This window comes from Schistocerca nitens, chromosome 5 (genome assembly GCF_023898315.1).
Source record: "Schistocerca nitens isolate TAMUIC-IGC-003100 chromosome 5, iqSchNite1.1, whole genome shotgun sequence".
Classification (NCBI taxonomy): Eukaryota; Metazoa; Arthropoda; class Insecta; order Orthoptera; family Acrididae; genus Schistocerca; species Schistocerca nitens.
In genome coordinates this window covers 740,935,534-740,962,485 of record NC_064618.1, presented here as the reverse complement: position 1 = coordinate 740,962,485, position 26,952 = coordinate 740,935,534, and the positions used below count along the sequence as shown (strand labels likewise).

At 38.9% G+C, this 26,952-nt stretch overlaps 1 protein-coding gene across 2 annotated transcripts in view; it reads right to left on the bottom strand.

Annotated features, from left to right (window-relative positions):
* Positions 1-26,264, bottom strand: part of LOC126260146 (NHL repeat-containing protein 2) — a 180,189-nt gene extending 153,925 nt beyond the window's left edge. For both annotated transcript variants that reach the window (XR_007546610.1, XM_049957401.1), the window contains exon 1: positions 26,012-26,264. Coding sequence is in view for 1 of the 2 variants with exons in the window: in XM_049957401.1 (XP_049813358.1) it covers positions 26,012-26,162 (151 nt within the window). In the remaining variant the exon portion in view is untranslated. The remainder of the gene's footprint in view (positions 1-26,011) is intronic.
* Positions 26,265-26,952: the final 688 nt, after the last annotated feature.

The window sequence follows — 26,952 nt, the reverse complement described above, 5'->3', positions numbered from 1 at the left end:
ACAGGGATTAAGCAATGATAGAATACAAACAATAGTGAGAAGCAGAGGCGACGAAATTACGTTGGCAGCAGCAGTGGAGTTGGCACTGCAGGAAGAGAGTGCAATATTGTCCATGAAAGAGCAGGGACTAGCCCCGAGGGTAATGCACACTCGAAGTAAGGAAGCGGTAAAAAGCTCGAGAGAAATTAAAGAATTGAAATGTTTCAATTGTGGGTTGAGAGGCCACATAGCAAGCAAGTGTAGAAAAAACAGGTCAGAGCATAAGGTACGGGCAATGACGGGCAAAGAGTTTACAAACTTTTGCTAAGGGTGCGACACGCCGGGACACACGGATATGGAATGCCGGGTGCGGTTAAGAAAAGTTCATCCGATAGATGTAAGTAAATTCAGAGGAAATCACAGAGAAACCAATGGAGGGTTACGAGAGTGGAGATGCCCACAGTGTAATCTACCAGGGAACTGCAGAGTTCCGTGTACGAGAGTAAAGGATGTAGCGTATTTTAAGTGTAAGCGGCAGGGCCACTACGCGAAAGATTGCCACGAAGGACCATGGCACGCCTGGAGAAAAGGCAGGGTGCCAGTATCGAGTAAAACAGGCAAGGTGGTACAGGGAAACTAAGAGGCGGCTAGGCCGCGCAGTCGGGCCTTGTTGCGATAGGTAAACCCACAGTGAGGATAATCGACTCTGCAACAGAAAACGACATGCTAATATTGTACTGCGTAGAGTTAAAGAAATATTTGAAGCTACTAATATACACAGGAGCACAATTGTGTTTGCTCAAGAGAACGAGTATGCTTGGAATCAATGAAGCAGAAAGGTTTCGGTTAAAAGGTGTTACCAGTGAAGCCGTTAGCACAATAGGCACAGTACAGATACATTTAAGTATAGACGGATCCGAAAAGGTGAGACAGAAATTTCACGTGTACGGTAGAGGACTAGACATTCCGTACGACGGACTGATAGGAAGAAATTTCTTAACAGAGCATAGAGTCAAGCTGGACTATGCAGGTAAAGTAATACGGCTAAAAGGGCGAGATATACCCTTAGTAGTAGAGGAAGAACCAAAGGGACAAGAGATAGAAGCAGATTCAGAAATAGGCGGGGAGATAGGGTCCCGTGAAGAAAGAATAATGTTGTTGAAAGTGGACGGAAAGGTACCACGGGGAATCGAAAAAGAAATGATCATACCAAGGCAGGAGCTTGCACAAGGGGTGCATGTACCTGAGTCCTTAGTAAAAGTGCGAAATGGGAAATGCATAGTAAGTGCATTGAACGTGTCAGAGGACAGAGTTCGACTAGGAAACGTCAGGTTAATAACGGAAGAATTAGAAAGAATAGCGAAAGTACGTGAAGTAAAATGTAGCACTGATGTAGTGGGTAAGACGGAAAGTCGTGCTAGTGTGTTGTGAAGGCAACTCAGAACGGATCATTTGAACGTCGAAGAAAAGAGTGCTCTAGCAGAGGTCTGCACGGAATATGGAGATGTATTTAATTTACCAGGGGACAAACTGTCCTATACTTCTGCAGTGAAACACAGAATACCGATTGCGCCGGAACACGCGGGGAAGGTAGTGAACGCTAGACCATACAGGATCCCTGAAGCGCAAAAGGAAGTGCTAAAAGAGCAAATAGAACAGATGCTTAAGGACGACATAATTGTCGAAAGCAAGAGCGCATGGAACGCACCGTTACTGTTAGTTCCAAAGAAGCTACATGCCAGTGGCAAGCAGAAATGGAGAATCGTAGTGGACTACCAACAATTAAATGACATCACGGTAGGCGATGCATTTCCACTACTGAATATCTCCGATATCCTGGATCAATTAGGGCAAACCAAGTACTTCTCGACACTTGACCTCGCAATCGGGTACCATCAAATATTGACGGACGAGAAGGATAGAAAGAAAACGGCATTCAGCTCAAATTATCAACACTACGAATACAAAAGAATGCCGATGGGACTGAAGGGAGCCCCAGGATGTTTCCAGAGACTGACGAACACAGTTTTGGCAGGTTTGCAAGGTGTGAAATGTTTTGTCTATTTGGACGACATAGTATGTTATGGGAAAAACCTGCAGGAGCATAATGATAAACTCCGGGAAATATTTGACAGGTTGCGAGAGCACAATTTGAAGCTGCAACCAGACAAGTGTGAATTCCTGAGGAAGGAGGTAATCTTCCTAGGTCATTGTATCACTGACCAGGGAATAGCACCGGATATGGCAAAGGTGGAGAAGGTGAAGTTCTTCCCACAGCCGAGAACAATGAAAGAACTAAAAGGGTTTCTAGGATTGATAGGGTATTACCGACGTTTCATTGCAAATTTCAGCAAAATTGCAAAACCTCTCCATGAGCTCTTAAAGAAAGGAGTAGAGTACCAATGGAGAGAATGACAGAACAATGTGTTCGAAGAACTGAAAGAGAAATTAGCGAATCCTTGGTTACTTCAGTACCCTGACTTTACGAAACCGTTTATAATCACAACGGATGCGAGTCACACAGCATTGGGCGCTGTGTTATCGCAAGGGAAGAAGATTGTCGAAGACTTGCCTACTGCATATGCATCCAGAGCACTGAACAAAGCAGAACTGAACTACAGTACAACGGAAAAAGAGTTGTTGGCTATAGTGTACGCGGTAAAGCAGTTTAGACCATACGTGTATGAGCGAAAATTCACAGTAATGACAGACCATAAGCCACTAACATGGATATTTAGTGTGAAGGATCCAAGTTCGAGGCTCCTAAAGTGGAGACTGAAGCTCGAAGAGTACAACTACAAGGTAGTATATAAGTCAGGAAAGCTAAACAGTAATGCGGACACGTTAAGCAGGATAAGGCATGAAGGAAAGGAAGAGATAGGTTCAAAGTGAAATGTGGAGGCAGAAAGGACCTCCGTAGCACAAGCAAAGGCGGAACAAAGTTCTGTAAACGTGCGGCAAGCACAAGGGTCAGGTGAGATAGACCAGGAAACTAATAGCAGTGAGGAAATTAGCCCTGAAGAAAGCAGTGGCGCGGAATGAAGCGGGACATTGAAAATTACATTAGGAAGTGTCCATCATGTCAAAAGAACAAAAACACACAGGTGAAAACCAGGATGCCCTTAGAAATTACGGACACAGCTGAAACAGTATTTGCAAAATGCGCAATGGATATAGTGGGTCCATTAGATGTATCTAGTACAGGAAAAAGATACATGTTAACATTCCAAGACGACCTGAGCAAATTCACCGTAGCAGTCACGATTGACAAGCAAGATGCTGAAACTGTAGCGGAAGCATTTGTAGAAAACATAGTACTAAGATATGGGATTCCATCAGTTTTGTTAACAGACCAAGGATCGAATTTTCTGAGTGACGTGTTTAAAAGTGTATGTAAATTGTTGAAGGTAAAATGTATAAATACCACAGCATACCACCCTGAGTCAAATGGTGCTCTAGAAAGGAGTCATAGAACAATTGTAGAATATCTCAGACACTTTGTAACAGGAGATCAAAGTTCATGGGACAAATGGGTGCCGTATGCAATTTTTGTATTCAACACTACACCACACATCAGCACAGGTTATACACCATTCGAGTTAATTTACGGAAGGAAGGTTAACATACCAGGAGTACTGCAGCAAGAAACACCGCAGGTAAGTTACGATTATGATTCGTATGTCAATAAGCTAAGAGCAAGAATGCAGGAAGCCCACAGAGTGGCTAGGGATTCGATTATAAGGAATAAGGTAATCAGTAAAGGACAGTATGATCTGAAACAGAACCCAAAAGAATTCATGTAGGAGACAAGGTGTTATTGCACGATGAGTCAGTGAGACGTGGTAGATCTCGGAAACTAGATTCACAATGGAGAGGTCCATTTGAAGTGTTAAAAGTGGAAGGTCCTAACGTAGTCATAAGAGTTAAGAGAAATAAGGAAACCAAAGTAAATGCCAACAGGCTGAAACAGTTCTTTTAAATTTCAGGTATGGCACTCAAGTGGCAAGTTGTGCAACTCATCATAGTGGTAACAACATACAGCTTCGTTACATCAGGGTATGAAACGAACGAGTTCAAAGTGACCCCAATTCCAAGCTCATCAGGACTATATTACGATAACTTAGGACAAGTAGAAATATACAGTACCACATGGAGAATAGTCACATATGTTAACTTAGATGTAATAACTGAAAGATTTCAGAAAGCAGAGAGGTACGGTAAGGCAGCAATACAGAGGTGCTGAGAAACATTGAAACAATTAAATGTAGGATTAATAGAATGTAGAGTATTAGATCAGCAAGTTACACATCACGTGGAAAAGATTACAGGTCTGCAGCAACTCGTACAACAACTCATAAAACACGAAACCAGAAGAAAGAGAGGAATATTCAACTTCATCGGACAGGTAAGTAAGATACTGTTTGGAACATTGGACGAAGCGGATGCAGCGTACTATAAAGAAAGAATAGACGCTATGGAGAGGAACTCGGAAGGGCTGCTGAGTTTAACTAAGGAACAGGTGGCAGTAGTAAGGGCCACATTAGCAGGAATAAACAGAACAGTATATACACTAGAATCAAATGAACACATTCTAAGGACAGGCATGCAGAGACTAGAAAGGTTCATGAAGGAATACGTGAAGGAAACAGATATGGGTTTTAAACGAGTAGCATCTATTGCCACGGTAACGGAACAAGTATTACAATTAGCGGCAGTGTTTGGCCAAATTGAAGAGGAATATGAGTAGATGATAAATGCCATTGTAAATGCTCAAAAGGGAATACTGCAGCCTCACATCATTAATCCAGTCCAAATTGTGAAGTATCTAAGTTTAATACGAGACGAACTAAAAGACGTGAAGTTTCCTGTTCCTCTCGCGGAGTCTTCAGGCTACCTCTTGTTAAGAATAATTGATTTAGATGTTTTCATTTCCGGTAGCATACTAGGGTACGTAATTAACACTCCTTTAATAGATAATATTAATTTTAATCTGTACAGAGTTCTACCATTACCAAAAGAGATCCCAGATATGAAAGGAAGGTACGTATACATTCAGCCAGAGAAAGAATTTCTACTGATGGATGAATCCAAAAGGCAGTACGCGAAACTTTCTGCGGATGACCTAAAGTGTAAAGAACTCAGTAAGAATAGGCGACTGTGCAGACAGTCATTCGCATTGCTATCGACATTCTACCATGAGGAATGTGAAGCCAAATTGTTACAACCGGTAAGAGAAATTCCGGAAGATTGTGTGCGAAAAATGGTCGCACTGAACCAGAGCCTTTGGACCCATCTAAACAGTAACGAATGGCTATATGTAGCTCCTAAGGAAGAAGGACTAACAGTATTATGTGGAAAGGAACCCCCAAAGGACTTATTAATGAAAAGGGTAGGAAACATAAGTTTTTATAGTAAATGTAAAGGGTATGTAAAGAGAGTGTTCATACAAACAGATAGAGTAATTCATAGTAATGTAACAAAGAAAGATATAATACCTCAGATTAATTCAGAATTTGACTGTTGTGTTGTAAACGAAGAAAAGAAAAATGTCTCAATGCTAACATTAGAATTACCTTTGGATCAGGTAGTAACACAATTAGACGATTTGAAAGTCGCTGGGAAAAGACTGAATGATGTCCAGAGAATTACTCAATAACTACATACGTGGCTATAGCGATAGTCATTTTTATTGTAATAACATGTTGTTGTAAAAACTGTAGATGCTGTAAAGAATGCTTCAAAAGCTTATGGAAGTACTTTGACAATAGAGACTGTTGTGGTAAAGTATGTATAAGAAACACTATAGTAAAATGTAGTAATATATGAAGGATGTGGGAAAAACCAAGAAGAGTCAGTTCTGTTCAAAAACAGGTATTAAGTAAAATCAAAAGATAAAATATATTAAAAGTGTCTTATAAAAAAGGTGTAATCAATTATAGTGTTTTGTCCATGATTTATGAAACTGTACCTACAATGTAATTGTAATGACTAACGTTGAATGAAAATGTTAGTTGTATCAATGCTTTTAAAAATGTACCTTGATAAATATATGTTTGATAAATAGTTGTTGTATCAATGATTTGTAAAAATTGTATCTTGATCAATGTATTCTACATCTACATCTACACGACTACTCAGCAATTCACATTTAAGTGCCTGGCAGAGGGTTCATCGAACCACAATCGTACTATCTCTCTACCATTCCACTCCCGAACAGTGCGCGGGAAAAACGAACACCTAAACCTTTCTGTTCGAGCTCCGATTTCTCTTATTTTATTTTGATGATCATTCTTACCTATGTAGGTTGGGCTCAACAAAATATTTTCGCATTCGGAAGAGAAAGTTGGTGACTGAAATTTCGTAAATAGATCTTGCCGCGACAAAAAACATCTTTGCTTTAACGACTTCCATCCCAACTCGCGTATCATATCTGCCACACTCTCTCCCCTATTACGTGATAATACAAAACGAGCTGCCCTTTTTTTGCACCCTTTCGATGTCCTCCGTCAATCCCACCTGGTAAGGATCCCACACCGCGCAGCAATATTCTAACACAGGACGAACGAGTGTAGTGTAAGCTGTCTCTTTAGTGGACTTGTTGCATCTTCTAAGTGTCCTGCCAACGAAACGCAACCTTTGGCTCGCCTTCCCCACAATATTATCTATGTGGTCTTTCCAACTGAAGTTGTTCGTGATTTTAACACCCAGGTACTTAGTTGAATTGACAGCCTTGAGAATTGTACTATTTATCGAGTAATCGAATTCCAACGGATTTCTTTTGGAACTCGTGTGGATCACCTCACACTTTTCGTTATTTAGCGTCAACTGCCACCTGCCACACCATATAGCAATCTTTTCTAAATCGCTTTGCAACTTATACTGGTCTTCGGATGACCTTACTAGACAGTAAATTACAGCATCATCTGCGAACAACCTAAGAGAACTGCTCAGATTGTCACCCAGGTCGTTTATATAGATCAGGAACAGCAGAGGTCCCAGGACGCTTCCTTGGGGAACACCTGATATCACTTCAGTTTTACTCAATGATTTGCCATCTATTACTACGAACTGCGACCTTCCTGACAGGAAATCACGAATCCAGTCGCACAACTGAGACGATACCCCATAGGCCCGCAGCTTGATTAGAAGTCGCTTATGAGGAACGGTGTCAAAAGCTTTCCAGAAATACGGAATCAACCTGAGATCCCCTGTCGATAGCAGCCATTACTTCGTGCGAATAAAGAGCTAGCTGCGTTGCACAAGAACGATGTTTTCTGAAACCATGCTGATTACGTATCAATAGATCATTCCCTTCGAGGTGATTCATAATGTTTGAATACAGTATATGCTCCAAAACCCTACTGCAAACCGACGTCAATGACATAGGTCTGTAGTTCGATGGATTACTCCTACTACCCTTCTTAAACACTGGTGCGACCTGCGCAATTTTCCAATCTGTAGGTACAGATCTATCGATGAGCGAGCGGTTGTATATGATTGCTAAGTAGGGAGCTATTGTATCAGCGTAATCCGAAAGGAATCTAACCGGTATACAATCTGGACCTGAAGACTTGCAAGTATCAAGCGATTTGAGTTGCTTCGCAACCCCTAAGGTATCTATTTCTAAGAAACTCATGCTAGCAGCTGTTCATATTTCAAATTCTGGAATATTCCAGTCGTCTTCCCTGGTGAAGGAATTTCGGAAAACTGCGTTCAATAACTCCGCTTTAGCGGCACAGTCGTCGGTAACAGTACCATCGGCACTGTGCAGCGAAGGTATTGACTGCGTCTTGCCGCTTGTGTACTTTACATACGACCAGAATTTCTTCGGATTTTCTACCAAATTTCGAGACAATGTTTCGTTGTGGAACCTATTAAAGGCATCTCGCATTGAAGTCCGTGGCAAATTTCGCACGTCTGTAAATTTTAGCCAATCTAACAAGAGAACTTAATGGAAATAAGTGTACCGAATGTATACGAAAGAAAAAAAGCATGTGAAGTGTTGATGTAACAAAGAAAATGTAAGCAAATAACCCAAATAAAATGAGAGAATCACAATTGACGCTACTCTGAGGAGTAACGCCAATTTCCCTGGCGGGGGAGGTGTTGTAACCGCAGGAACAAGCCAAGTCTAATTACAATCGTTTCAGGCAGTACGCCAAGAATAGTACGTAGGAAGAAGTTAAAATTGTAGTGCTGGACGCCTGGCGTGGCCGAAGGGTCAGCTGAGGCGGAAGTCAAACTGTTGGGCAGCGGCACTTGATAAGAAAGCAAACAGCCAGCAGATACAAACGAAGCTCTGTGTAGGGACTCATGATAAGCAATCAATTAAGAGTATCAACAGAAAGCATTCCTGGCTAGAGAGGTCTGGGAGTGGAGAGAGAAAGAAAGAGGGCCCTTGGTGGGGACAGTGCTACGTCATGAGGAGCCAATGAAGGGCTCAGGACGCAGTGCGTGACCATATAGGGAGAGGCGCCTCTATCCCTCAACTCAGCCTCTGAAGAACAATAGCAACAACAATGCTTTAACGATACCAAATAAGGACAAGTTGCCTTCGACGCTACGTCATGTCAAGCACTGGCGGGGTCGAAGGGGGAATACTAACAAAATCCGAGAGCATGCCACTCTGGGAGTGTTGTCTGGTCGAGTAGTTAGTCAGCGTGATAGCAGCAGCCAACTTGGGCTGAGGAACGGGCTGTAGGCAGGCAGCCGGAGATAGTCACTGAAGAGCGTTAGGGCGTAGCTGCGGGACTCGAACGTAGGGTGCTAGGAAGTATTGCAGAGCTTCTGGTAAGCAGTCGGAACGGTGGAATCAGTCACCTTCTCTGTATTAGACTTGGCCTTCCTGTGAATGCAATCACCACGCAGTTAGGGTGAGTTGTAATTATTCGGAATAAACTGCAATTTGTTAAAGTTAGCAAGACTTTAATTCTACCCACTTCCTAGCCTAGTACCTTCACACTGGGGATTTCTACATCTTAGCCAGATCAAAAAGTCTCCCTCTCATTAAGGTCAACCGGCTAAATCCCTTTCACGAACTGTGTCGCTCAATCCCTTGCAATACCCACGCATGGGACGCGACATTAGGTAGATGGAAGTTGTCCTTCAACACATCATTTAATCCTGTAATCCTCCTGCCCTCACAATCTCTGCTAGTTACTGTCCCAGAACGAACTCTGCCCCAGCCCCAGGATGTTAACTTCTCTCATCCCGCACTCACACCCTATTCCCCACAGTCTCTCATTTCTTTGTTCATTCATTCATCCTTTCATTCATTAACACATCTTGTTTTGTAAATTGTATAATGAAGCAGAGTCTTCAAGGACATGGACTGAGACAAATTATAAGTGACACATTAGTAACAGATGCAAACTACAGTTTATCTGAGTCAAGTTATGTAATAAAAGGCATAAGCAGCAACTGCAGGCTGCTTCTCTAAAGTATACTGACAACAAATCATGACAAGTGATTATCTACTCAGAATGTTAATTTTGGGAATTACTTCTGGTTGACTTACATGAATATTAGGAGAGAAATTGGCCACTGTTCCTTATCTTAAAATATTCTGCTGCTCTTTTTCCTATTATTTCAAATAAAGCAATTATGTGGCTCCACATGAAACTGCCAGCTGTCTATATTCTAGCAAAGTGGACATCTGTTTTACATAAACATTACAGCTGGCTGTTTTTATCTCCATGTCCAAGTATTTTCATACCTCATAGGCATGACTAATAATTATTTTGTTTTTGAATACCTCAGGATATCCAGTTTCCTGTCTGATTCATCCTACAACCAGGATATAAAATCCCATTCTCAACTCCAGATAGGGAGTCTACATGGATATTATTTTTACTTCTAGTATTGCAGTTGCTAATTGCACAGTTCAAACCTAAATTCACTCTTGTTACAAACTGAAATACTTTTAGGGAGTCTATACATTGACACATTAAGTACAAGAACTCGTGAAGGTCCATGAAATGGTCACTGCAGTATGTTTAGTTATCAATTCTACACAATACTATTACTGCACCCTTCTGTGGAATAAATACCTCTCTGACTTCAGCTGCATTGTCTCAGAAGATTGTGCCACATAACAGTATTGAATGAAAGTATGCCAAGAATGCTATTAATCTCCTCTGTATTTTAATGCAATGAGAGAGGTATGCAAGTACAATGCAGTCAGAACTGAGCTTTTTTTGGTAACTCAGCCACACGCTGGTGCCACTTCAGTTTATTATTCACTTGTACGGCATGGAACCTCATATGTACACTCACCCAATATGTGGCCATTGATCTCTGCTTCTGTTATCTGTACAAAAATATGAAAAGGATAGATTGCTACTCACCACATACAGGAGGCATTCAATGGCAGACAGGCACAATGAAAACAAATGCAAGGTATATTCAGCTGTTGGACTAAGACCTACACCAAACATAGAAAAAACACACACACTCACAGGAGCACAACTCACACACTGTCATGTAATGCGTCTATCCAACAGGATAACATTTTCCAAGTCTGAGCACTCAGGCTGACGAAAGACTTGTAGGATCTGTTTTGTTATAAGTGCAGACTGCGTCTAACAGAAGTCGTCTCAGCATATTGACGAGACGTGACAGCAAATAAACCTCTCCACCTGCAGTAGCAGAGTGCCTATTCTTTGGGCACCGTGCCTTGGTGTTGCCTTGGAGGTCACAGAGTAAAGTGTGCAGTTGACAATGTAAATGCCCAAACAGTTGAAGATGGGGAGGAGATCTGTCTCTCACTTTGACATCTCATGTTGATACATATACTTGTTGTGATCTATTGATAGCTAAACATTACGAAAGATCTGTTCACTGCCAATTATAATCAAGATTGTACAGTATTAAGATTCTGTTGTAGATACAGAAGAGTTCATGCAGAAGTGAGTTTATTATTTAGTAGCCTGAATAGTTTAGAGCTTTCTTCTAGCACCCAAAAATCACAAGGTCACGAAGTCCAATGGCGGGATTCAGTGGCACTGCATACAAGTCCACTACAATGAGAAATTTCAAGAATGGTAACCAAAGATGACACACAAGTCTGAAAGTTAACAGATCGTATATAGAGTGGACATCATCATAACCAAAAACCACATAAGTCCCATACCAAATCACATGGCCACTGTTGTCTCTGGGCAATAAAGTCCAACTGTGACTGTGTCTGTGACAAACAGTAATCTTGGTTGGGGTACTTAGTGAAAGTACAGAAGAAGAGTGGTGTAGGGATGGATAGCAGGGTAGGCTTGAAGGAAGATGCTGATGCTCTGCTGTGGGAGCACGCAGGGTTGTGGTGGGGACAGGATAGGACTACTAGGTACAGCATTGGGAGGCTGTGATGGGATGAGTGAGAGAGGGGGGGGGGGGGGGCTGGGGCAAAGGGAAGAGGAGAGAAATAGAGAAGGGAAAAGCAATATGCAAGTGGGGAAAGCCATATGCAGGTGTGCTGGTGACAGAAGGCACGTAAAGTACTGGATTGAGAGCGAGCAGGTAAGGGGATAGGCAGGGGGAGCAAACGGACTAGCAAAGGTTGAGGCCAGGCTGGTTACAGGAATTATGGATGTGTTGCAGGGTGAATTACTACCTGCACAGTTTAGAAAAGCTGGTGCTGGTGGGAAGAATTCAGATGGCACATGCTGTGAAGCAGTCATTGAAATCAATCGCTTCATGTTGGGCAACTGGGTAGTCCAGTTGTCTTTTGGCCACAGTTTGGCAAGGTCAATTATATGGATGGACAGCTTATTAGTAGTCATGCCAGGTAGGATTCTGCACAGTGGATGCAGCAGACTTGGTAGATCCCATGGCTACTTTCACAGGTGACCCTTCCTTTAATGGGGTAGGATATGCCTGTGACAGAACTGGAGTAGGTGGTACAGGGCAGATATAGGACAGATCTTACATTTAGATCTACTTCAGGGATATGGGGCATGGGTTGAGTAGGGATGGATAAGGATTTTTACAGTAAATAATGTAGCCGACAAATGCACAGTTGCATTTCAAAGTACTTTAATATCACTTTTTCACAACCCCCCATATTGACATTTATATGTGTATGGCCATGGCACTATTGTTTAAACTTTCCATAAGCCTCATTAATAGTTTGCAGGCAAACCTCCACATACTGCTACAATAGTTTACTGTTGAACATCCACGAGCAGTAAAACCTAACCACAAAGAAAATTTGTCATAAGGTCTTATGGGACTAAACTGGTGACGCCATCGGTTCCTATAACCACAAAGTTCACAGTTCTTGAAGAATAATCAGGTACGTATGGAGCAGACACTGTCATTGTTTTTACACATGGCCTAATTGTTTAACACTTATTCCACAGTTAAGTTGAGGCATTGTTGTTGTTCTAACCAACACAAGTTTCTCATCTGAAACTTGGCCATTGACTGACTTGTCTCGTGACCAAAAATTGGCCCCTTATATATAATCACAATAATAGGTGCTAAAACTACACATTGTTCAAAGCTAAATTTACAGAAATTACAATTAAAACTTAACTCATTAAATTAACTGAATACATCAAAAAATTGCGTCTTTATAACAGTTTCTTCTACTGCAAGAGTTAGGCCAAATTATTTGTTTAAATCATGAAATTAACAACTATCATTACACAAACAATACTTTTGACAAAACTGTTAATTACTCTGGAATTAACTACGGGCTGGTTTTGCTAACATGTTTTCGGATAGAGCCAAATAAATACTTTGAGATTACTAGCATTTTGTCTTCCAAATGTTTATAATTAGTGCAGAATTTATATTTGTTTATGTGTTGATAACAGAATTTAAGTTACGAAACAATTACTGATTTTGTTCTATAACAAAAGATACTAACTAGGAATAGTCAAAATAAATCAGAAAATCAATTACACACATAAAACTAAGCACAAAATTAGATCTGGTGTTATATTCTTTAAAACTGTGGACCTTTCTCTTTTATGAAAATCTAGATTGTATTCGCGTATGCTAATGGTAAATAGTTAAAAGTGAAAAAATGAATTTTAAGGAGGCAGATGGCAAAACAAGAGGGAAATTAAAAATATCCCAGCTTGCTTTGTCACAGAGAGGGGAGGAGGATAATGGAGAAGTATTTCTCACTTCAGGGCATGACAACAGGTAGTAAATGTGATTCAACTGTTCCAGTCGTGGGTGATACTGGGGTGCTCCTTTGTGGCTGGACAGGGGGTATATGGGGAATGGTAGATGACTGGGCAGGCAAGACATGGGAGTTCTTTTTCTGAACAATGTGCGGAGGGTAATTTCAGTCTTTGAAGGCCTCAGTGAGATCATGGGTGGCTAGGTTATGTGGAAGGGACTTCTTGGTGTGGAAGGTGTGAACTGTTGAAGTGGAGGTATTGATTGTGGGTGGTAGGTTTGATGCAAACAGGTTACTGATGTAGCCATCCTTGAGCGGAAAGTTGTAATGGAAAAGCATTATGTTTACTTTTCTGTAACATGTTATTTGTAACAGTCACAACCTAATATTGATTATATTAATAGTTTGCCTCTGTGCTGACATTAGGTTACTGTATAAGTATTTTCATGTTAACAATGCATTGCATTATAACTTACTATGTATAATGATTGTCAATAATCCAAATGGTAAATGTCTGTTCCTCTCCTGAGGTCATCAACCATTGAACCAGGGGAAAGTAATAGACACTAAATACTTTGCTAGTTTCATTGTGGTATTAAAATTTAAGCTGCTTTCTTTTATGACAAATTTCAATACTTATTTAAAGTTTATTTAAAAGAACACTTTTCAATATTTGTCCCTTAAGGACTGGTGAATCATTTCTGTAGGCAGCATTGTTTTCCCAGAAGAAAATATTCAAGATGAGTTTCTACTGGTCCTTGACCCACTTATAAAAATAGGCATATTGGTTTACTGGTGAATACCGAGTTATCAAAATGATAATTATGATAAATGTTTGTTTCTGTGCCCAAGGACACCCCCCCCCCCCTTCATTTGTACTAAAACAATGGAATATTAACAATAGCTTTAATAACAGTCAAACAGGTTTTACATATAGTGAGCTTTTATCTAAAAATTTCAGTTTCAGTAAAAGAAGTTTTCGAAGGTGTTGGAATGTAATTTTTGCTAACCTTTCTCAGTGCTTAGATTATACCATGATAACAGATACACGTTATAGGAAGGTCACAAAGCTTAGCAGATGAGACTAATCACTCACAGAGTTCACAAAATTTAGAGACAATAGAGAGCAGCAGGGTTCTTACGGGGCGGATTATTGGGTTGAGGAGAACCAGGTAAGGGAGAAGCTGTTGAGCTCTGGACGAATGTGGATGATGTGTCCTTACTCTAAGTCCATATTATGAAGGTGTTATCAATGAATCTGAACCAGGTGACAGATTAGGAATTATGGGGTGGTAGGAAGTGTTCCTCACCATATTCCATCAATAGTTTAGCATAGGATGGTGCCATGTAGGTGGCCATTGCAGTACCCTATATTTGTTTGCAGGTGATACCTTCAAAGGAGAAATATTGTGGGTGAGTGATCATGGTAGGCAGGAAGGAGGTTTTAGGTTGGAGTCAGCTGGTCACTGGGAAAGGTTTGATGCAAGACTTAGTCCAATAGCTGAAAATAATCAATCTTATCAGCAAACACAGTTTTTGAAGTGCTCTCCAGTGTGCCGGGGGAATCAAGGGCAAATCACCTGTGACATACCATATTTACTGTTTATGCAATTTGAATTAACACTAGTTTCTTTCATATCATTTATTAATGCAACTTTCTATTTTCTACTGTAAATATATGACTCCTTCTATGCAAGCAGAAAGCAGTGAACAGCACGAATTTTCAGTTTCAATACTGAAATCTTATAACCTACACAATCAAAGGCCTTTGCAAGACTACAGGAAATAGCAACTGGTTTTCTTTACTTCTACCAGAACTGAGTTAGTATCATATTGGTTTATCAGCACAGAAGATTTTTAAGAATCCAAACTGAGCTACCACAAGGCTATTCTTAGAAATGTAGTTTAATGTTCTGAAAAAGCTACCACTTCAAGAATTTTTGTGAACATGAGAAGAAAAGACATCGGTCTACAGTTGTGACAAGTTCAAGGAAACCACATCATAAGTTCAAAACGCACATTTTTCTTTCATTACCTATTCTGTCAGTACCTGAAATAAGCATTTCTGAATATGTTCAAAGTTGTGATTCTGATTTTACTGAATTATGGGGTAATCAATTATTAGATCCAGTAATAAGGCACAAGTGAAGGAATTATTCTCAAAATCATCAACAATATCTGCAACAAGAGTTTCTAACACATTTATTGTAGACAAACCTGGCCAAAGAACAAAGAGGAAACCAGATTGTGATCCTCAAAAATAGAAGCAAAGTTGCAATTTAGTGCAACTTTCTATTACTCTGGAAATTAGAGGTATGAGGGATATTTGACAGTAACTACCTGGTCTGTGATTACATAGATTTTTTCAGTGTAATGCTTCTTGATGCTCTTCATGGGGATGCAGGCGTATTTTATCATTCTGATGGTATGACATTTTGACAATCTAACTAGCTGCCATCTCCAAGTGAGCTTGCAGTTACACAGTCATACAGGAACTGAGGTAACATCAGATTCGGTGGCTCATCTATACCCCAGGAACAGGTCAGCATGCATGTGCGAGAAGTGAAATGTTTGCCCTCTGCAAAGTGAAGAATTGCATCATTGCCGGCGGTAGTAAGTAACAAAAGTGATGAATCACAAATTAAGATGCAACTGGACTGTTGTTTTATATCTGATAAAACAGGATGCCACATCTTGCTTAAAGAAAAACCTTTGCCTCTCTTAGTAATCAGATAACATTATTTCAATGGATTCCTTAAATAAATAATCCCAGTAACGGGAAGCTGGAGCAATAATTTGCATCTCTTTAAATGACATATTATGCCCTCCACTGAGACGATGTTCAGCGATGGCAGATTTTTCAGACTAGAGCAAACAGGCATAATGTTGATGTTCCACATATCGCTTACGAACTCGACAAAGTCTGTCCAGCATAAGTGTCCTTTTGCCTTTGCCCAAAACTAGAGCCCTTCTTGGATCTGTTAAAGATGATTTGGGACTGATGCAGCCTGGGGTACATAAAATTCCCTGTCACTGCAGAAAGGCTAATATTGGACAGACTATATGCATGGTTCACGAACAATGTGAGGAACATCAGCATCACACATGTTTGCTCCAACCTGAAATATCTGCTGTCACTGAACATGTCTCAATGAAGGGCAAAATATGTCATTTAAAGAGACAGAAATTATTGCCGCAGCTTCCTGTTACTAGGATTGTGTATTTAAGGAATCCACTGAACTAAGATTATCTGATGATGTTATTAATAGAGATAAAGGTTTTCCTTTAAGCAACATGTGGCTTCCTGTTTTACCACATTTAAAACAACTATGATCTGGTTTTCAACCAGCTGCATCTTAATTTGCGATTCATCACTTTTGTTAGCTTCTACCAATGATGGTGCTGCAATTCTTCTCTTTGTTTCTTGCACATGTACACCAAACTGTTCCAAGGGTATAAAGGAGCCACCACATCTGATGTTGCCTCAGTTCCAGCATGATTTTGCACCTACAATCTCACCTGGTGGCCAGTTAAACTATTGCATACTCGTGAAGAGCATCAATTTTCAGTCTGTTTTTATCTCCCTTCTTATAGGTAGGTATAACTATTGCAGCCTTTAGGACTTCAGGAAATTTTCCAGACTTAAAAAGTATTACTGATCATAAAGGTAAGAGGGGCAACAATAATGGGTACTGTTTGTTTCAGGATTGTGTTTGAGATGCCACACAGATCTGCACTGTAAGAGCTACATAGGCTTGTGACCACTTTGTATACAGTTTGACAGGTAACATGTTTCCATTTAAAAAATATTTATTTAGATCCAGTATGTTATGGAAAACAGCCTTGCTGCAGTGGTAACACCAGTTCTCATCAGATCACAGAAGTTGACCATTGTTGGGCTGGGCTAGCACTTGGATGGGTAACCATCTGGTCTGCCGAGCACTGTTGGCAAGCAGAATGTACTCAGCTCTTGTAATGCAAACTGAGAAGTTACTTGATTGAGAAGTAGCGGTTCCAGTATCGTAAACTGAAAGTGGTGTGGGGACCAAATGCTCCTCCATATCCGCATCCAGTGACACCTGTGGGCTGAGGATGACGCGGCAGCCAGTCGGTGCCATTGGGCCTTCATGGTCTGGTCAGGCGGAGTTAAGTTTTTTAGTTTTATGTTATGGAAAGTACTTCCAGAAGTTGCATTATCTGGTGTGGAGGTGGTAGGAGCTTCACACATAAAGCTGTTTATAAAGAATTCATTTACTGCTTTTGGAAATATTGGAGTTTCTTGTTTGTTTTTATGTTTTCCTGGTATTATGTATATTATCTTTTAAGCATCTTTGCATTTGTTGCTGCAAGTTTCAATGGAAGCATCAGTGACTCTCTGCTTTTGCTGTCTGTATTCTGTCCTGTACTTCTTCCGGCTTTTTTGTGCCTCTGCTTCAATTCTAGGTTACAAGTTTTAGACACTTTAAGTAGGGCAATAACAGTGTTTCTCAGGTCATGGAGTTCAGAAGTTTGTTTGGTGCACCCTCTCCAATCATCCTTTTAGTTAAGGACAACAGCTTTGAACTAAGCTTGTAAAAGTGTTATCATTGTTATCACAATCACATACCCTATTCCCCTTGAGTTCTGATACAATTTGTCTCACTGTTAACTGTGTAATGTTGTGTGGATACAAAAATCTGATCCTCTTAATGTGTGTGGGATGCTGAATAGGGTAGTTTACACACTTGACCCTCAGCCACAGGTTGTGGTCGTCAGATAACACTGGATCTATCATCCCACACTCTTATCACCAATATTCTGAAAAGGATAGATTGGTGCTCGCTGTAAATATGACACACTGAGCTGCAAACAGGCACAACAAAACAACTGTTACACATTTAGCTTTTGGCCAAAGCCTTTATCAGAAAAGAAAAAATATACACATTCACATAAACAAGCACACATGACTGTTATCTCCAGCCATTCTGGTCAGAATACTCCATACTGGTATTCATCTTTCATCATGTTGGAGATTATGTTGTCTGAGCACATATCTAATCAGGTTGGCTTGTCACCCACACAGTACAAGTTGTTGAATCTTAGCAGGTTTTGAAAATGGGTGACAGCTGATATTTTATGTGTGATGTCACTATTAAAATGATGAATATATGTTATCTTGTGGTGCCGTATTTTGCCAGCAGTACTTGGCGTTTCAATTTGATCAATAAACCAATTAATATCACAGACTGGGATGCAATAAACAGAGATAAACACTAACTTCGGTTTAGGAAATAACATCGCAAACATTTCAAAAAGGTGTTCCTTGCAAAACTGATCAATTTCTTGTGTTACATATTCAGAGTTTAGACTTTTTGTTTACAAAAATAGCAAATACTCCATGTCTTATTTTGAGTCTACAGTATGAATTTGCTAAACGAAATTTTTCTAGGATATACAGAGCAGCCTCAGCAGGTGTGAGCCAGTGTTCACGTACACAAAAAAAGTGACATGTGTGAGTGCAGGAATACAAGTATTTAATCTATTTTGTTTCTGGATGACTGCCCATTTGGAAGCATAATTAAATTCTATTGGCAGCAAGGATAGGCAAAGAATTTAATGCTTCTGTATTTATAATTTTGGTATGACTTCTTGGGGCATGACAGTCATAAAGTCGATCTGAGCAAAGCATCTGACATCGTGTCAAACTAAAAACTAATCAATAAGCTACAGCGCTATGGTTTTAAGAACAATGAACTGGCACTAATTAGAGCATAGCTGACTAACTAACTCAAGTGGTTATGGTAAATAGCTGTCGATCAAACGTCTACCAATTTTTAGAGATGTGCGACAAAGCTTGGTGCTTAGACCCTTCCTTTTCTTGGTGTACATGAATGACTTGCCTATGTTCTTGTCTCACAAGTCCATAATATCTATTAATGACACTACCCGATGATTACCATGAAAGACATGAGGAAAAAAACAAAAGCAATGATTGAAAACTTTGGCATATGGCTCCACAATAACAAGCTTATCCAAAACAATAGCAAGACTGAAACTATGTATTTCTTCCTGCACACTCTAAATGAAAAAGTAAATGAATGTGACTGTTAGACTTCTCGGTATCCACCTGGCCCAAACTGACTTGGAACAGCCACACCCACAATTATGTACCAACTTATCTGTAGTAGTCATTTGTTAAGCAAATTAAAAACGTTATATAGGCCTAGCAAACAACAACCACTATCTTCTTACTACACCTTCTTTCAGATTCATCTGCAACATACATTAAAACTATGGGGCAACTCTCCTGATGCTCAAATGGTGTTCATGTGCCAGTAGAAACCTACAAGGCCAATATTACACAAATTCATAGTGATATCCTCAAAGATGTGGAACTGATCCAAAGTGGAATGGTCCTCATGGATGTGAAATAATAAAATGTTACATACATTTTCACTACACATGTAATACACTGTGATGCAGATGACAAGTTTTAGGTCACTGTAGTAATGCAGAATTAAACGGAAAAACTGTTTGTAGTACCTATTTACAATGATTACATTACTGCACTGAAGATGTGTGGAAGACAGATTTTACACAACACCCACACTTCATAAAAGATGTGTTGTACACTAAGACCTGCACTTCAAAAGTATTTATTTGCAAGACCAGTATTTGGACGTATAGCCCATCATATTGGCATATATTGTGCATGTCTACATTGAACAACGTGTCTGTCAAGTGTCACATACACGCTTTTGAAATGCAGCTCACAGTTACAAGAAGATGTGTTTTATCAAACACATACAAGCTGTGGAACACCCCACATACAAGATTTATGCAACACACATGTTATTTGATATTAAAAACATACACACATTAACTGGTTCTATTAATAAATTTGTCAGTGGAGTAGGAGCTACGTACCAATAAATCCTTTAGATTCCTTGTAAACTAAACTAATCTCAGGACCGAGTCTGAGTCTCGGTCCGGTACACAGTTTTAATCTGCCAGGAAGTTTCATTTAAGAATAAATATATTATCCCTAGTTCCTTGAATACACCCCTAGAGGACATTTTAAGTTCACACTACAGATTATTCACATTACATGCTTTTGGATTTTAAAAAAATTATGTCGTCTTGATGAGTTCCCTCAAAAGCGATCCTGTATGACCTTATGAAATGAAAGTAAGTGAGGTATGTCAGCTTTTTTATTTTTATATTACCTACATCTGACAACATCAGCATTGCAAATGAAGATCTGTTTAGATGCTTCAGCAGTTCTATGGTATGCTTCCCTCACTTGATAGTAAATTCAAGTTGTAATCCCAAAAATGTAACATCATCAACCTCTTCTATCTACCTGTTATCAAATTTTAGACTTGTACTGGGAGTGAACCTCTTACAAGTTCTCGGCCCCAAATAGTCAGCCTTTTCATAGTTTAGTGACAAAGAATTGCCTAGGAAACATTTATCAATGCCAATGAAAATTTCACTAACCAGTCTTTCTAAAATTTGTGAGAAACCATTGTAATTGCTTTCTAGTTGGATGACTGATGGCTTATTATAGGACTTTTTCCTACTGACAATCCAGAAAGAGAGATTATTTGAACCATTTTGCAGCACTGGCTTGCTACATCATAATATCCTTATTTGCTGAAAAGATATTCTGATTTATACAGCCAAACATCCTTGGCAGATCACAGATTATACCATTAGCCTGTAATTTGTTGCCTAGCAAATTAATTACAGTCTCACTGTATGTGTAAATAACCTTCTTAATTTCAAAATCCTCTGGGAATTTAAACTTATCTGTGTTGGTCATGACTATTTACTTTCCTATTACATGCTAAGATGTGCTGCTGTTTTCGTGTCGAATTTACCAAACAGATTTCTGTTCCAAGCAAAGTTAAAACAGCAGCTAGTTTACTTTGTTACCCATATATTTAATTGGAATTACTTTTCCTAATAAGGCTGGTGAGTGTATCCATTTGCATGATCACTGATATATATATATCCCAACTTCAATACTGTTTGTTTGATTCCCACTAAAATAATTACTCCTCCCTATCAAACATAACCCTTCTGGTGACGAAACTTAGTCTGATAAGTTTCCATTAACACACAAACATGGCCAGGTTTAAATTCCTATTAAAGGAGTAACATTGTAGGGGACTTGCTCTAGTAGAAATAACCTGTGGTGATAGACTATCTTTTCACGATCACAGACATCTTTTGGGAATTAATTACATCAAAATACATAAATTGCAGGAAAGCACAGAGTGAACATATAAAGACTTCCGTATTTCAGTAGAAGCTTAATTACAGTAACAGTGCATGCTGCATATAACTGTGGTGGAACTAGAAATGAAAGCTTATGAAATCCATTTAAATAAGACCACTAAATGTCTCAAAATTTTATTTGGCACTTAATGTGAGCTACCCTTCTGGCAAGGTAGCAAGTCATAATGCTGGCCACATTCAAAATTAATTGTAGGTATTCCACCTGTATAAAGTACAAATGTCCTATTCGCATAAAAACATATTTATATATTCTCTCTCTCTCTCTCTCTCTCTCTCTCTCTCTGTGTGTGTGTGTGTGTGTGTGTGTGTGTGTGTGTGTGTGTGTGTGTGCGTGTGTCTGCATTTTGAACCATTTATTACAATTGTATTATGACAAACCTATGTCATTGTGAAAGGATCCCTGGATTAATAAATAAATCAAATCAAGTTCACTAACTGGAGGTAGACATAAGCAACTATGTCATTTATGACAACAGCTGGAAAGCATTAAGGTATTTACACATATTATTAGAGCTGATAACAACCATCTTAAACTTAGTGTCTACTCCAAGCAACGTTTCTGTACGAAAATACCACAGCAACTATCAGTTTTTAGAGTGAGCTTACTCTCTGAATCAAATACTCTATTCATGATTTATCAAATGTAGTGCAACATAACAGTAAAAAATCAGTCACCATCTGTCTACGAATAATATCCTTAGTGACTCTCAATATCGCTCCATGCCTGGCTTATCAACAGTAAATGCAGTTGAAAATTTTGTTTCATTTACACTATCGTCATTTGAATCAAGATTATCCGTTACTGCTATCATTGTGGAACCCAAAAAGGTATTTGACTCTGTCAGCCATTGAATACTACTAAAAAGCTCTATGAGGGTCAGAACAATATGTGATCAGATCCTATGTGTGTGACAGAAAACAAATTGTGCAGTCCAACAACATGAGGTCAAATGTCTTAGATATCACACAGGACACGATACAACATTCTGTGTTTGGACATTTACTCTTCATAATAAATGTAAATGACTTCCCCAGCATTGTGCTGTGTAAATCCACTCTCTATGCAGCAGATGACAGAGCTGAGAAAGACTTAGAACATTACAGCATAAAAGTAGGGATCTTCTCAGAGCAGCTATTAACACTTTATAACCTACTGTTGCTGTAGGCCAATACTGGCTTTAACTCTCATTTGCACACATTTCAAGACATTGTTTCACTCGTTTCACTAAGAACAATTGGTAATGTAGTTTTCACTTGACTCTAAGTCTGCACTCCTATGTCTCAGAGTTAAGATGTAAATACTCTTCAAAGAATAAATGGATATGTCAGACTTGATAACAATGTAAGATAATTTTTTAATGTTATATAGCCTAAAATTTTACATGCAATTCCATGATGCTGTATACTGTTCGATTAAATTCTATTATTTTGTGCCAACAATAAAAAAACTTATTTCAGGATAAAATTTAGTCTACACTGCTTTCAGTATTTCTGTGTTGCCACCTGGCAATGCTGAGACATTTCTTTATCTGTTACGTACAGTATACGCTATTTTCAGGGACCCTTTTTTCTTTTCTGTTTTTTAAGAGATTTTGTGAAGCATGTTAGCTACAACATAATGCTAGCAGAAGCTCTTGATATACTGTTCAGTGATGTGAGTGGACAAACTGTGGAGCACACTGCTCTCTCTGTTGAGGGTATATTCATAGAGCCTCTGGAGCTTGGCACTCCTACAGATGAAGATTTCGGAGAATTCTGGACAATAATGACAGGAATCAACTTTTGGCTCCTGCAGAAAAAAGATTCACTACTTCAGTAGACACTCAAGAAGAATGCACATTGCCAGAGAAACATTCAAGTGAGAGAACATAGGTTGAGGAGGAATTTACAACTTTCCTAAGCAACTCATTTTGCAAACCAAATTATTCTGATATTTCACACTTGACACCAGCTGAAATCTTTGAACTATTTATAGACAACAATATTTTTCAACTGCTGGTGGAGAAAACAAAGAGGCATGTATTTCTCTGTATATGTCCTAATCCTGAAATAATGAAGGAGGAGATTTGTTGTTTTCCTGTGATTCTCATTTTGAGCAGGCACAATGAACTGCCACAGAACAGTTGTTCTGGGACACCACGAAGACACAAGAAACAAGTCAGTTGTAAAATCCATAAGGAGAAATATATTTGAACAAACTCTCAGATTCATACATTGCAAGGAAAATTACGATATTGACCACAATGACAAGTTGTGGAAAATAGGGCCTTTTCTATCCTGTGTCCAAATTGACTGTTGAAAATACTTCAAACCAGAACGTGAGCTATCATACGATGAATGTATAGTAAAATATTATGGCAGACATTCTTATAAACAGTTTATTCACGGAAAACTGATTAGACTTGGTTATAAAGCTTGGTGTTTGGACTCTGTACAAGGATATCTTGTCGATTCTGAAGTATATCAAGGGAAAGGTATTGAAAACTCCAAGTATTATGAGTCTTATTTCAGAAAAGCTGCTGCTTCCCTAGTACAAATGGTAGACAAACCCCTTTCCACTTTTATTTTGACAATTTATTCAAGAGCCTTGACCTTTTGAGTTATTTTAGAGAACAGGGGTTTGGAGCAACAGAAACCATTATGTAAAATAAAACTGCCAAAGATTGCACTCTTCTAGCTACAAGTAGCATTATGAAAAAAGTAATTTCAAAGGAAGATGGTGTGTTCCTAAGTGCGTGGATGGACAATTCAGTCACTACTGTAGCCTTACACATTCATAGTGAGGAACCTTCACATTCAGTGAAGCATTATTCACAGAGACACAAGAAAGTAATCACTGTATAATGTCCATATCTGACTGGGTTTTACAACAAGTACATGGGTGGAACTGGGCAAATGAATGAAGATACAGCTAAGTATAGAATTAGAATACATAACAATAAGTGGTACTGGCCTATTTTCTTGTGGCTATTAGATGTCTGCACCCACAATGCTTGGATAATCCACAATGCTTGGATACTACACAAGAACTCAGGACATGATATGGCACAACTAGAATTCTGGAGAATTGGTTTGAAACATCTTACTGGTTACGGGTCAAAATAAATATGTCCTGCACACCCCCCATCGCTTTCAAACAACCACTGTGTCTTGGATGAAATTTGATGTGACAGAACAGATCATCTTATAAAGAAACAGAAAATGAAAAAAAGAAGAGGTGTGCAGGGCAAGGATGCAACTCAGTCAACCATACATAGTCAAAGTGTAATGTTGGGCTATGTGTGCAATGTTTTCTGCGTTTCCTTCAACTGCAATGAGGACACAAACATTACGTAGTAGATTTGAGAAAATATTTTTACTTCTTCACACACAAACTGATATTTTGTGTGTGTATTCTTCATGTATATTCCCCTCAAAAACTGAATATTACTGAACAATTAGTGTAATGACCTAATGCTGCCATATGGCAACACCATGTTCTGAACAATATGTTGACCAGAAAAATTTGAAAAGTATTTTGTTGCTTTATTTAACTGATTTAGATTAAATTAGTAGCCTAATAAAAACTTTTTTAAAAATTATTCGAACAATTAAGTGGTACCAAATCAACGAATTGCATATCAATCATGAAATAAATTGTGCCCACAGTTATCCTGTTTAGTTTATGTACTAAAGACGACAGCAATTAGTTAAACTTCTTGGGATCCGTCACAAAGAAACTGGAAGAGTCATACCAATTACACCGGCACTAAGTTATACATGTGACAAATTTTTAGGTAAATTAAGATCCTGTATTAGTAATAATTTACTGCTCAATGCATTTTTCCAATCCCATTGGACATGTACAGTTTTGTTATAGGGGAATTCCTCTGCATCAAAAGAGTTCTGACTTGGTAAAAGAAGGCAATCAGATGCATCTGTGGAGTCAGAAATAGTCTTGTAGACCATATTTCAAAAAACTAAACACACTGAGAGTTACATGTCTCTTTATACTAAGCTGTCTAATACATACAAAAGAAAACAAACACAGTCACAAACTACGACACTCTGTTCATCAACATAACAAATGCCTAAAACAGCAGATTGACAACACAGTTGCTAAACACAAGATAGTTACAGATGCAGGGGATAAAGCTATTTAACATGTTGACAGTACAGGCACACATTGGGTCACCGAGTCCATTTACAAGCACCACAGAGAAATGCCTTAGAGAAAAGATTTTTTTTACAATATAGAGTTCAAAAGCGTCCTAACGATGATCGTAATTACAAATATAGTTCGATTTTGATTAAATTTATGTGTGAGACAATAATGACTATATCACGTGCTGCATGATGGGCAGTTTTGTATATTGATCGACAATAAAGATCTGAAATATCTTTTACATCGTCCACGTTATTTGCGTAATTGTTTATGACACAAAAGACGCCATCAACTGAATTTTTTTAATGATGAAACTGGATAATAAACAAAACTTATCTAAAAGAAAAGCGCGGAAAAACTATAAATGATGGAAGATGTTCTGATGATATACTGCAACAAAATATCTTCAAAATTAAACAATAAAATGTTTGTCCAAATATGTGACTGTCGATTAAATTTTATTACAGATAAAGACTCACTATTTTTAAAATCTTCCAGTCGAACATGATTGTTTAATGTCCTTATATAGTCTGCGACCAACTTTTCTTCTTCTTCGCCATCTGTGGTACCTGCGAGGATTTCCAATAATTTTGCAGATGAAACCAACACTTCGTCGAGTTTACCTGCCATTTGTCCTTGTTACCGGGGGTAGCACACGTAAATACATACAGCAACACGCTCCCCTTCTCACTATTTACTAACACTTAGACAGTTTGTTTATCCGTGTTAGCATCTTTGGCGGAACTTGATTCCACGAATACCCCTCAGCGTAGTGGGCTAGCGCACAAAGGTGAATTTTGTCACCGTGATAAAAAAGTTTCCCTCACCGTCACGACTTGTCATAAAAGCGGAATGCGCTCACTAAGGATAACAGTCACTAAACTTTTTTTTTAAATATAAGTGTCATTTGTTGATATGGATTTTGAAGAGACGGCCATTATTTGCGAACTCATGAAACGTAAAAGAAAGTATCATAAAGAAGAGTATTGGGTAAACTCATAGTCAAATTCGCAAGTGGACTATGGTACATCCACCTTCGGAGTTTCAGGCTAAGTTTTAAAGAATGTTTCATGAACTTAGACAAAATGAAAATAATTTTTTCAATATTTTCGAATAAATGTTGAAAGTTTTGATGAACTACTTTGCATTTTACCTGCACTGACATAAAAACTTGAAAATATTATTAGAATGGTTATAATGATTTGTACCTATTCTCTAACTTTCAGACTTATTTCTGAACACTCCAATTTTTTTTTCAAAAAGTGCTGGTCTTTTTTCCACTTCTTCTAGGAGAATATAATTATCAGTATCATCCTCATGCACAGCGAAGTTGTGGGAGGACATTGATGCCACACTTTTGTTAGTCGGAAAACAAATGGAGAACAGAAAGTGCGTGCTTTATTTTTTTTTTCCTATCGTT